Raw genomic sequence first — 13,817 nt, 5'->3', positions numbered from 1 at the left:
GTTAGCAGACAAGTTAGCAGACAAGCCAGGCGGGCCCCTGGGAAAAAAACCCCTCACAGAGGAATCAGACAGCCAGAATCTCTCCCAGGCCCTCCTACAAATGACTTGGAAATGGTTCAATAGAGGCTGATATTCAGAGGCTGATAGAGCAATTGTAGAGGCTTTCCCCCCTAAGGTGAATTGGTCCAAGGTTGAATATGCACTCAGAAATAAGGCCTTTGTTTAAAACACCTTAGACAGGCTTTTTCAGTCTATTAAACCCTGAAGCTCTCTAATGTAGAAATCTTTTGATCTCCATCTCAGTAGGAAATCACCCTTATACAAAGCAGCAAATTTAGTTGGATGGGTGGGTCAGTCTCTTGATATTCAGGTTACAACCCAATTCTCTGAAATAGAAAACAATTGTCTTTGTCTTGCAAATCTCTACAAAACCAGAAATGTGGCTCTAGAAACAATTCAAAGTCCACCTAGCCTTATCAATCCCCAAATCTCCCCTTTTCATCTTAAAATGCTTGTAGATATTGGGATTTCAGAAACAGAGTTGTACTGCACTTAAGAAAAAGAAGGACAATTTTAAATAGTAATTACTCTAGACCTCTACTAATAGGCAAATATACCCCAAAACTCCTTGGAGAAAACTTGAGTACTTTCTCTGTGCCTTCTTGATGTAGATTTTCTACATTCATCTTCTCTGGGACCTAAGAACCATTCTTTGAAAAGCAAACTTTAGGGAGAAGTTTCTCATCAGAAGCAGAAGAGAAGGAACTATGTGGAAATCAGACTAATGAAAAATCTTAAATGTCCTCCCACAAATCTTAGTAAAAAGCTTTAGCCATCTGAGCAGGTGACAACTGCCAAAACAAAGTTTGAATCCAACTGTTCTTTTATAAGCTAGTGAGTTTTGTATTATTGTATGTGTCTCATGGCTAAAATTTTAGAACAACAGTTATAAGGTCTTGTTTGCATCTGTCTGTATGTTTATGTATGTTTATACATGTATGTTGTAGAGATGTGATATCTCTCTACCTCCACATGGTATTGTCGAAATTAATGTATAAAGAGCTCTATTTACGTGGGTTGAAGGACACGTGTTTGTAAGGATTGGGTATTCTAAAACTCTCATAAATACATAGATAACGTTATCTCTGTTGCAAAACTGGTCAGCAAGGAAAATAGCTTGGGATGATGGCTGACTTTGTCTAATGTCTCATTAGATTTTTGTGAATAGTCTAAACATAATTGTTGGGAAGAAGTGATGTAGATAGAGGTAAATGGGATAAGAGTTTTCAGGTGAACTTTTCAGCAATAAATATGTGTATGGTATTCTAATTAAAAATAGCTACCAAAATCTTTTTGGTAACTTGAAACCTTAAAGTTTTGCTAAGCTAAGTTAAATAATGGAATATCTAGGTCATTTCCAAATAAGATGAAACAGTGAAACATTAATTACTGAACACAGGTTTACTGACTCTTCTTATTACAGAGAAACTAAAGCTATTTGGGTTTATTAGTAAATGTATTTTGCGCCACATTGAAAGATTGTACTATGAAAAAGTGTATGCTTCAAAATTACGAAATGTATTCATAAATTTGCCAGTCTACGGAATTCTGGTATAAGAGTTCACAATTGCTCACTTCTTAGTTTTCACCAGAAGTTAAGGTTGCTAAGGGTTAAGAATTCTAATTAATATATGTAATTAAAGCTACCAGAAATAATATGGGAAACAACTCTGTATGCAAGAAAAGTAAGATATATTTTTACCTAAGAAAAGATATGATGTATGCAGATGCATTTCTGTTGAAGGAAATGAAAGTGATTTTGTCCTAAAGTAAAGCTGGTTATTTCAGAATGGGAAGGTGGAAAATAAAGGATAAACTAAATGTATATAGAAAGTTGAAGGGGGAGAGAAAGAGAATTTTACGTTGTGTAATCAAGCTGGCTGAATCTGAATTGTTATTATAAGGGTATTTAAAATAAGCCTTAATAGTGTACTTATATAAAACTGGAACTTGATTTTCTTTCATCTGTTAAAAGGACAAAGTTCTATTGGACTATTGGTCTTCTCCTGATAAGAAGTTGTGAAAGGTTTTTCTTTACCTCTTAAGTAATCTGCCTAGAAAGCAAAGATTTGGTGTTTTATCAAAATAATTTCCTGTGCTTCATGTTGTCTTAATCAGGTCTTTGATTATTTAAGAGAACTGAATCATCTCGATATTAAAAGAGATAAGTTTTGCTCACAACTGTGTAACAATCTCTATTTGCCTTTAAAATCTTTTATTGTCACTTTGGTTAAATAGACAACTATGTATTGTTTCATAGTGTGATTCTTAGTCAAGTGTCCAAACTTCTTGATATTTTTGACAAACTTTGCCAAATCAAACTCTAACTAAAGTCTTTTTGACATGGAAGTAATTTGGGGATTTTCCAGAGGGCCCCTGGAACATCTCAAAAGATTTCTTCTCCTTAAAGACAGAGAGATAGAGGCTTATTGATATGTTAAATTATATGGGAAGCACTGTCAAATAAGACATAATACTAAGCCTTCTTTAAGTTGTATTTGTATAGGTATATAAGCATTCCAGAAATTGTATGAAATTCCTAAAATTCTGCTATGTCTGGTATAATGTTAATCAGTCATAATTCTAGTAATTACCTTAATAATAACTAGAATGTTGTCTGTTACAGAGATAACCAAATTTCTTTGTCAATCGCATTGTAATGAACTCTAATCAGATCTTTAACCATGGCCACTTTTAAGTCTTTGCCATTTACAGAAGTTACTGTTTTACTCTGATGCTTTTGCAGAAGTGTTTGCAAGTGTGCTTCATCTTCAAGGAGATTCATGGAAAGGACTCTGGCAAGCACAGATTTCTGATAACTTAAAGATCATAAAACTGAACTGAGTAAGAGTCTCCAGAACTGATGAAAAAACTGGATTTAAGCAGAACAAGAATTAATAACAGACTGAATGAACTGATGATGATGATTATAATTTTATGACTTTTTGTCTGAAACATTGTTGGTTCCTTAATGTTTTGTTTTTCCAGATTAAGTTCTTTAATATTAAGGAAACTTTTTCTCTTAAGCTACCTATGACTTAGAGCAATCTGATAAAGTGTACCTTTGTGAATAAGGATGAAACAATTACTTTTTCTCCCTACCTGATCCCTTCAGAATTTGGAAGCTTAGTGAATGTTCTTTATGACAAAATGTTTATTTGCATAAGTTAATAAGAATCTATTCTTCTTGTAACAGGACACAATTGGAAACATTTGTTATATTATCAAAGCTTTGGTTGGAATGTCAGATTTGAGAAGATTCATAGAATCAGATATGACAAGACAGTTTTAAATAATTAAGGCTGAGTTTACAGAGTCAATAAATCCCCTTGGAAAAACAGCCTGGTACCTTGCTTTCAGGGTTCCTGACAGTCTTACCAGGTTAGTAAGGAAAGTCCCTTCCTGGCAGGTACAGGATACTTGGGGGACCTCAAGAAGAGAGGAACCAACTCAGATCTATAAGCATTAAGGCAAAGTCTGATGGAAAGTCTTTGGCTTGGCTTCCTGACCTCTAGATGCTTTTTTTTTTTTTTCCTCTAGATGCTTTTAAAAGTTCAGTCTGGGGCTTCCCTGGTAGCACAGTGGTTGAGAGTCCGCCTGTCGATGCAGGGGACACGGGCTCGTGCCCCAGTCCGGGAAGATCCCACATGCCACGGAGCGGCTGGGCCCATGAGCCATAGCCGCTGGGCCTGCGCATCCGGAGCCCTTGCTCCGCAATGGGAGAGGCCACAACAGTGAGAGGCCCGCGTACTGCAAAGACAAACAAACAAACAACAAAAAAGTTCAATCTGAAATTCCTTATTAAAAGCCAGCAAAGAATATTTAAAAGACCCTACATGGTCAACTGCTATTCTTGCTGCGCTTGCACAAATAATCGGGACAAGTTTATTGAAACTAGACCTATTTTGTGAACAAATTAGTCTTCATTTGGCTATCTTGGATAGAAATAAGGGTGATTTTAGAAAAATTATGTTTCAGTAGAAACTATAATACACACTTGTAGATAAGATTCTGGTTCTGTTAATTGTCTCTGGGGTTTTGTTCTCTACCCGTAAACTGGATTGGATCCTGAATTCTAGTTTCCTCAAATATCTGGCTACAAATCTCCAAACTAATGTTTCCAATTTTCTCCCACCTTTTTGACTTGGAATCACTAAAAACAAAAGCTGCCCTTTTCCCTGAAACCCTGCAAACTGAATGTGAATGGCTTGATATACACTTCAGAGAAATCACCATAACAGCTCATATTTAGACATCGCTCGTGCCTGTTGCTTTGTGGGCCACTCAGAAAGTGTAACTGAACACCTGATGACATCATCAGAGACACTCAAACTGCAAAAGATGGTTCAACCCTAACATAGAGAAAATCTTCTTGACTGGCTGCCTCCTGGGCTCAGAAAGTGGTTTAGAGTCTTCTCCAACCATTAAGCTTTGGTTTTCTTCCGTTTCCATAGAAATGCCTCTTAATAAATACCTGACCACTGGCACTATCTAGGCCTAACTCTGGGAGCACACCTGCAAGACCACCTCCTGAAATGAGACACAACTGTTTAACTAAGCTGACCTATTCTCACTACTGAGACAGGTTCAATGAGATATGGAGCAATTTGTCAACTCAGCTTCTGGACTGTGAAACTTGTTTGAAGTTTCAAAGGTGGGATGAAGGGGGGAAGAATTTGTCACCCCAAGATATGCCTCTTCAGCATAAGGATTATTTTAACATGGTTATTTTTAAGAAACTGCAGACATAGGGGAAGCTCTAAAACTGGAGCTTTTGTAGGAGACATGTACATGTATGGGGGAAATCTCTTGTTTGTAAGGGTGTCTTCCTCACTGTACCAGGAATGGTAGATAAGGTAGACAAGGTAAGATGACCTTATCTCTAGAAACTCTTATCAATGTAGAAAACAATTATTTAAATCTGCATAATGACCTTACCCTTGTTTACTGTGCTTTTCCTGATAACCTCCTATAACTAACTCCTCAACCCCAACATTTTCTTTTGCCTTTAGCTGAAGATGGTATTTAGGGTGACAGCTTCAGCCATTTGGGGGAGTTACTCTATTTTCCTGGGTATCTCCCATGTATACAGGAGGCATACATATTATTAAATTTGTTTGTTTTTCTCCTGTTAATCTTTTTATTCCAGGGGTGTCTCAGTCAAGAACCTAGAAGGGTTCTTTCCCTAGAAGGGAAAATTATTTTTCCATCCCCACAATAACATCCTTTGACAATCTAAACAGAGAACACTATGACACCAGAAAGTGATGGCTCTAATTTTTGTTCTATTTTTGAGCAGCCTTTTTAGTTCTGGGATCATTTAAAATGAAGTGTTTAAGTTTATATGTTTGAGTGAGAACGCTTCTAGATGGGACTGTACAGCTCTCAAAGTCCTTTCACACTCTTTTCTCAGATGATCTTCACAAAGCTGTGGGTTAGGTAGGACAGGGGTTATTACACCTGATTAATAGATGAGGAAACCAAGGCTTTAAGATCTGCTAGAAACTACAGAGCCAGGACTCAAGCCCAGGTCTGCTAACACCGTATCTGCGCTCTTCCCTCTCCACTCTGTGGCTCTAAACTGAAGATGAACAGAAATCTATTCACCGACCCATCGTGCCAGCTGCCTACAAATTAGGTAAACCATGCCCTCCTCCCGGTTCCATGAATCACCATAGCAAAGAAGACAGTTGCCAGGTTTTGCAAAAAACTAAAAATAGAACTACGATGTGACCCAGCAATTCCACTCCTGGGTATATATCAGAAAATAACAAAAACACTTATTTGAAAAGATACATGCACCCTAATGTTCATAGCAGCACTATTCATAATAGCTAAGATACGGAAGCAACCTAAGTGTCCGTCAACAGATGAATGGATAAAGAAGATGTGGAACATATGTACAACAGAATACTATTCAACCATAAAAAGAACAAAATTTTGCCATTTGCAACAACATGGATGGATTTGGAGGGTATTCACTTAAAAACTGTGAATCATTGTACACCTGTAACTAATACTGTACCTCAACTATACATCAATTAAAATTTTTTTATTTAAAAAAAAGGGGGAACTCCCTGGCGGTACAGTGGTTAGGACTCGGTGCTGTCACTGGCAGGGGCCCAGGTTCAATCCCTGGTCAGGGCATGGCCAAAAAAAAAAGAATACAGTTGCCAGGAACATACAGTTGTCCAGCATGACTTGTCTCAAGCCTGACCCTGATAACTCACCTTGCGTTTGAGGAAAGCATCTTGGTGGAAAAGCACTGCCTGCAGCTCTGGTGAGCAATCTGCTTCTCTGGGCGGTTCTTTGGGCTTCTCTTGCCTCTTGGTGATGACTGCTTCTGATGTTCTGACGTTCTGCCCAGAACCCAAAAATAAAACCTCAGCGAAAGGCAAACATCCAGTCAAATATTTACCAGAGAAATGACAGCAAGTGGGTGGCCTCCTTCCTTGTTTGGGAACACTACTGGCTACTCTTCTGCTCTACCGCCCTTCCCATATGCTTTCTCATGCAAAAGCAGGAACTGCCTTCCTAGTTCCTCTCTCCAAGACTCTTGCTGCCTCTCACTGGCTGTGGGCACTGGCTCCTTGAGCTAATGGAGCTTTGCCCAGGAGTTGAGGCCTCTTCGGCTAGCTGTAAGAATTATTACAGGCAATAAAGTAGGACTCTGCCTCAAGGCAATAAACTAGGAAACTAGCACCACTGGCTTCAAGATTCTCCTTGGAAACAAGACAATTTGCTGGGAGAAGTGGCTGGAGACAAGTTCAAAACTGAACCCCACCCATGTGGCAGAACCGGGGCTAGCTGTCCACAAGGAATTCCTGCTCCCTTGCCATAAAGTGAAGCTGTTGCTGGCAAGGACCAGCCCAACCAGGGGGCATACTCCCCAGCCCACCCAGGAGTCTAGGAATAAACACGGGATCAAGGCTACCAATGGGATGTGAGCAGAAGTGATGTGTGGTACTTCTGGGCTAAGACAGTTAAGAAGCAAGTGTGTTTTTTCTACCTTCTCGTTCCCGCACCTGCTGGTTTAGGACTCAAAGGCCCTAAAGGAATGGGATGGGAAGGAGCCTGAGTCCCTGAATCACCATGTAGAGGAAGCTGTGCTCTACACCAACTGTCCATGAGCAAGAAATAAAGGTCTGCTGTAATAAGCCAGTGGAGTGCCAGCTTGTTTGTTACAGCAGCTGGTGTTGCCCTATAGCTAACACAGCACAGAACGTGGAGGACTTGTGAGCATCATGTGGTCCAAGTTCTTGATTTTAAGGATGAGAAGACGGAGGCTTAAGGAAGGGAAGTACACTAAGAGGACTAGCCTGAGAAAGCCTGCCACGTCCACAGAGCTGTGCCAAGGGTGTGAGCGTCCATGCTGGTGCCATGCAATTCTGTGCCCCAGAGCGCTGCTCACTGGGCCAAAGCTGAGTGCCTGACCCAAGGGCAGCCAGTCATAAACCATATCAATCTGCCATCTGTGATGGACATTCTGTCCAACAGGTCACCTCTTTCAGGAGTCTGACCTTGAGACACAGAACAAGAACTAAACACTCATCAGTGGGACCGAGAACCAAGTAACACCCAGAGAGATGCAGGAAGCTAAGGAATGGTCAAGTCCTGATCAGGGCAGAGCATGACTCTTGCTGCTGAGAAGTGTGTTAAGATTTCCCAGTTACCAGAATGGCCCATGGATTCTACATGGCCACCCTGCTCCCAAACGATCATCCCGAGCCAAATGGGAACTAGACCCCAGGTGCTCTCGTCTGTTGATTCACCGCATCCATCAGCTGCCAGGCCAGGTAGTGGCAGCATCACACTCCTATCGCCCATCAGTTGTCTGTGGCTCCTCCCCTTCTCTCGCCTCATTCGTTCTGCCACCTGGCGGCTCTTATCCATCCCTTGGATGTCAGAGGGCTCATTCCTCTTTTCCCTTCTGCCAGCCTGGAGGTGGTGTTCAGAATGGTGGAGCCACAACATGGAAAGAGCCTGGGTCCCTGAATCAACACTTGAGGAGACTAGGAATAGCCATTTGAGAGTTTACACAAATAAGGAATAATCTTCTATTATGTAAGAGCCATTATATGCTTTGGAGTTTGTTTGTTAGAGCAGCTAGTCCTTATCCTAACCAATACAACTTCCTTTCCATTCACATTGCTACTGCTGCAGTTGCAGCCCTCACCACCTCCTGCCTGGACCAACACAAGTGCTCTCTAACAGGCCTGCAGCCCCCAGTCTCCATGCTTAGTGCAGACACGCATCTCCCTAAAGCACAGCTCAGACTTGCCAAACGTCCTCCATGGTCTGCTCTCCCAACCCTGGCTTTCCAAACCCTCCAAGAAGTTGCTTCAACCCTCTTTTCCAGCCTCATCTCCACTGGTTTCCATCTATATTTTTTTCAAAGTTGCTTATCCATCCCTAAACATGGCCTTTCATGTTACTCTGGCTCTTTAGGGAACAAGGAACAGAGATCCACTCGAGTTGCCTGGAGTTAAAGGGGTTTCCAATTCCTCCCCTGCAAGGGCTGGGGCCCAACCAGGGAAGGTGTTGGAGACTGAAGCCACTCTTGGGAAAGGTTCCTCCCCTCTGTGGCCAAGTGGTCTTTCTCTTGTCTCTCTCCTTTTTTGGCCTTTTTCTTCAATCTTTCCTCTCTCTGACTCAGCCCCTTTGCTTCCTTAGGGTTTCTGCTCTCTTGGGGTTTTAACTCACCACCATCCTGACTTTAGTTCATAGTATCCTTTCAACCTCTACCCCCAAAGTCCACTGGCTCCTTCCCAGAGTTCCCCAGTTCTAACTGCTAAGAGAAAAGATCTGCCCCAGTTCATCTTTTTCCCAGGTGGTCACAGCCAGTCTATGCCTTCCTGTCTCTGGCTCAGTCCTATATAAGTTTGCTAGGACCCCCATAACAAAATACCATGTACTGGGTGGTTTAAACCAGAACTTTATGTTCTCACAGTTCCAGAAGCTGGAAGTCCAAGATCAAGGTGTCTGCAAGTGTGGTTTCTCCTGAGGCCTCTCCTTGGCTTACAGATGGCTGCCCTCTCGCTGTGTCCTCACGTGGTCTTTCCTCTGTGCACCTGCACCCTAGCATCTCTATGTCCTAGTCTCTTCTTATAAGGACACCAGTCAGATTGCATCAGGCTGCCCCAATGGCCTTGTTGTAACTTAATTACCTCTTAAAGGCCCCGTCTCCCGATAAAGTCACATTCTAAGGTACTGGAGGTTAGGGCTTCAACATATGAATTTGGGAGGGGACACAATTCAGTCCATAACACCCCTGGTCTAATCAGCTCTGACGGAGTGGGAGGGGGTCCTGGAGGCAGTGAATAGGCACCATAACCGACAATTCAGGCCATCTGTGTTCGCTCACCTTGATCCCTTTACTCCTGCCTAGAACGGCGCCTCCCACCTGCTTATCACCATGGTTTTTCGTTCGTTAAGTCCCACCTCAAGCATAGTATCTGGCGTAGTGTTCTGATCGCCATGGTGTAACCTTACTTCTCTTGGCTTGGCCTACATCTCTTTTATGGCACATATTCGGCCTTCTTTATTCGTCCATTTAGCACATATTTGTGGAGAAGCAGCCTGGGGCAGTGGTACAGAGCGTGGACTTTGGGGCCAACTCCACCACTTACCAGCTGTAATTTTGGCCACGTTATGTTGTTAACCCCTCTGATCCTTGGTTTTATCTGAGACAAGCTACACCTACTTCATGACAGATGAGGTTGAAATGAGCTAATATAAAACGCTCAGGAGGGTGCCTGACACACAGCAAGCCCTCAACGAGCATGAGCAATTAGAGGGCACATGCTCTCCACCGAGTGCCAACTGGAAAGTGGAGCAGACGGTCACATCCCAGTTAATTGTGCCCAGGTCCCAGTCCCCCTATTAGATCACGGTAGCTTGGAAGCCAGGACTAGGCCTGATTCGCCATGACGCCTGGGAGACAGGGGAGGCCCCACAAATGCTTGTTTTCGAAATTGAAAATGATGAAGGAAAAATGAAAAAGACAGAGAAATATGAGGATCAGTACAACATAACTCTCTCACTGGACACCTGCAAACAAAGAAATGCTGTCAATGTGTTTCCTCTGAAACCAGGCCCTCTCCTTCCCAGAAGAAGCAGTTCTTGGTACATCCATGCCGCGTCATTCAGAGAAAAGAAGTGTAAAGCTCTCCTCCTTCAGGCACATGGAGATGCCATCTCTTCTGTGACTGCTCATCTGCCAGGCGCTTCCTGGCTCCACTGCCCAGGCTTCGAATGGATATTTTAAATTCTTGGATTCTCCTGGTTACTTCCGTCACAATTCTACAATTGCTCTCTTCACACCATTAAGGAAGAGTCACTATTGAATCGCCACTGACTGCCCAGGGGAGTTAGGAAGACGGCCATGTTAAAGTGGGAGAAAAGCCAAGACTCTTGTTCTAAAATGCTTCAGTTCAGCACAGTTTCAGTCACAGTAATAAGGAACCATTTCTAAGTGGCTACCATGCTCCAGACATGGCCTCTTTGAATCTGGAGACAACCCTGTGTAATCCATTTCAATTTCCCCCTCATGCTTTCTCATTTTAGTGTCGAGTCTAAATGCAGAACTTGACATGTGTCTGCAGGACAGTTCAACATTTGATTTCTCTCTGCCATTCTAACCTCTGCAAGCCTTTTTGAATACCGCTTCTTCTATCCAATGTACATTAATTCCTTTTTGAAGTACTCGGGCATTTGAACGCTTTCGCTGAGTTCATCCAGGTTATTAATAAAAACATTTAATAGAACAGAGCCCTAAGCACTCCACTAGAGACCTCTTTCCGGGAGCCACGTAATGGTGCTGCAGTTGGCAGAACGTGAGGAAAGAGATGACTACACGAGAACCCAGGTTAGGAAGACTTACTCTATTTAAGCCCTGTGTTTATCAGGGTCCAGGGTTCTGGAGACATGACACAAGGAAATTCAGCAGTGCATCACAAAGGCCATGCTTGTTTCCCTGAGTGTTGGGAGCTTATCATAGGACAGCCTCTATTTACTCTATAGACATATGGCTTAATTATTTAATTTAGAAAAAAAGAACCAAAATATCTGGAAGACCTAGGGCAGGGCAATTTCTTCATTAAGTAATATCAATGGGTATGACCCTTGACTAGGGACAATATTTCTCACTTTGAAAAAGAATGAAGCTATCCTATATTCCCATCCTGTCCCTCCTCTGTCACAAACAGGCCTGGCTCCCTCTGCTGGCAGAAGAAAGACAAATGCAAGACAAACTCCTTCTCTGGGAGAACGTTCAGTGGCCTTTGTGACCTGGCCCCAATTTATCTTCCCAGACTAGACTCAGCTCTGGAGAAGTCCACAAGACATCTGACTGACCTCTCAGGTGCCACCCGCCTCCCCTTCCCTGACCTCACCCATTCATTCAGGTCCCAAAATTTACAAAGTACCTGTGTACTGAGAAGTACGGTAGTCCCTGAGGGTAGATGTCCTGGAGACACCCGCCGTCTTCCCAGGTCAGCCAAGACCCTGGCTTAAGTACAGTGTCCTCCCTGGGGAGGGTTTCAGTGATTTGCAGTTCATCACAGGCGGAGTGCAGAGAACGAGGGAAGAGATTACTGCAGCAATAGGTAGGCTGGACAAACTGCTGGGATGGGGCTGCCAGGGGACAGGGAGGCGCAGCAGATCAGATTCTGCAAAGGCCATTTCTGGCACTGGGAGGGGGACCCATTTTAAGTGGAGGTCAACCATGCACAGGAAAAGGGGCCCTGGCCTGGGACACCCACCTGAAGGACTCTGATTTTGAGCGAGTCCCTTCCTACGCTGGGCTGCAGTCTCCCTCTCTGTAAAGTGAGGATGTCAGAGGTGGTCTCTAAAGACCCTTGCTCCCTACCTGACCCAGCTCAGATGTCACCTCTGTGAAGCCTACCCACATCTCCCCACCGACCCCACTGCTTCAGGTAGACTTACACCTCTGAGCATTCGGTGATTGTCTGTATGCATTTTTGTCCTCCCCTCAAACAAAGGGCACCTTATCCCAGCACTTTGGCTCATCTGAATTATTAAGAAATACTACAGTATATTGAACTAAGGAATGAGGAAGTCATATCTAGATCTGTAATCCCTGTACTGTCCACAAGGTGGCAGTCTGCACAGGTGGCTGCTATACCTACCTTGCATTTTGGTGGAAGCCCTGGGAAAAGATGCTGAAGGGAAGAACGGAGAAGTAGGAAGGAGTCTCCTCAAAGACTTATCCTCTGGCTCCTCGAAGGGTATGTGCTGTCCCTCTCCCCTCCACCTTTAAAGTGTCACTCTCAGACAACAATGCAGGCCCTGAGCAATGCAGGCCCTGAGCTACAGGCCCTGAGCTACAATGCAGGCCCTGAGCTACAGGGGCCAAGCCTGGATATTCCACATTTCCAAGCTTCTCAAGCTGGCTGGGCAAGGCTGGTGATCTGGCCCTCACTGCCCTCTCCGGCCTCCTGTGCCTCTGCACCTCCCACCCCCATCCCCACGAGCTCTCTCCTCCCTCCTGACTATGCCTTGTTCTCTCTGGTCTTCATGCCTTCGGACATTCTGTGCTCTCTCTCCACTGTCCTTCCAGGCAGCACCTACTGGCTCTTCAAGACCCAGCTGAGTGTTGGAAGGATGTGGAGAACAGGGAACCCTCATACACTGTTAGTGGGCATGTAAATTGGTGGCAGCCACTTTGGAATACAGTATGGAGTTTTCTCAAAAAACTAAACATAGAAGTACCGTATGACCCAGCAATTCCACTCCTGTGTATATATATCTAAAAAAAACAAAAACACTAATTCAAAAAGATACGTGCCACCCAGTGTTCATAGCAGCATTATTTACAATTGCCAAGATATGGAAGCAACCTAAGTGTCCATCAACAGATGAATGGATAAAGAAGATGTGGTATATATACATACAATGGAATACTACTCAGCCATAAAAAAAGAATGAAATCTTTGCAGCAACATGGATGGACTTGGAGGGTACTATGCTAAGGGAAATAAGTCGGGCAGAGAAAGACAAATACTGTATGATATCACTTATATGCACTTTAAAAAATACAATAAACTAGTGAATATAACAAAAAAGAGGTAGACACACAGATGTAGAGAACAAACTAGTGGTTACCAGTGGGGAGAGGGGAGGGGGCAGGGACAATACAGAGGTGGGGGAGTAAGAGGTACAAACTATTAGGTTTAAAATACGCTACAAGAATATATTCTACAGGGACTTCCCTGGTGGTCCAGTGGTAAAGAATCCGCCTTCCAATGCAGGGGATGTTGCTTTGATCCCTGGTCGGGGAACTAAGATCCCACATGCTGTGGGGCAACTAAGCCCGCATGCCACAACTACTGAGCTCACACGCCTCAAAGAGAGAGCCCGTGCACCACAAACACAGAACCCACGCGCCCTGGAGCCGGTGCACCACAACTAGAGAGAGAAAACCTGCACGCCACAACTAGAGAGAAGCCCACGCCACTATGAAAGATCCCACACGCCTCAGTGAAGACCCCTAGTACCACAACTAAAATCCGACACAGCCAAAAAAATAAAGTAAATAAATAATAAAATTTAAAAACAAGTCTACCTAAAAAAAGAAAAGAAAAAATAATATATTGTACAGCACAGGGAATATCGCAAACATTTTGTAAAAATTGTAAATGGAGTGTAACCTTTAAAAATTGTATTGGGTTGGCCAAAAATTCGTATGGGTTTTTCTGTAAGATATTATTAATATTAAATATTAACATTTAAAAAAA

General features: G+C 43.1%; 1 protein-coding gene across 7 annotated transcripts in view; it reads right to left on the bottom strand.

Annotated features, from left to right (window-relative positions):
* LOC101323996 (stimulated by retinoic acid gene 6 protein-like) overlaps positions 1-13,817 on the bottom strand; it is a 61,444-nt gene that overhangs the window by 45,968 nt on the left and 1,659 nt on the right. For 5 of the 7 annotated variants that reach the window (XR_004527046.2, XR_004527045.2, XM_033858320.2 and 2 more), the window contains exon 2: positions 6,291-6,419. The exons of the other annotated variants lie outside the window; for them this stretch is intronic. Coding sequence is in view for 2 of the 5 variants with exons in the window: in XM_033858319.2 (XP_033714210.1) it covers positions 6,291-6,310 (20 nt within the window). In the remaining 3 variants the exon portion in view is untranslated. The remainder of the gene's footprint in view (positions 1-6,290; positions 6,420-13,817) is intronic. 7 annotated transcript variants of the gene reach the window in all.

Source organism: Tursiops truncatus, chromosome 6 (assembly GCF_011762595.2).
Source record: "Tursiops truncatus isolate mTurTru1 chromosome 6, mTurTru1.mat.Y, whole genome shotgun sequence".
Classification (NCBI taxonomy): Eukaryota; Metazoa; Chordata; class Mammalia; order Artiodactyla; family Delphinidae; genus Tursiops; species Tursiops truncatus.
This window is presented reverse-complemented; position numbering and strand designations above follow the sequence as displayed.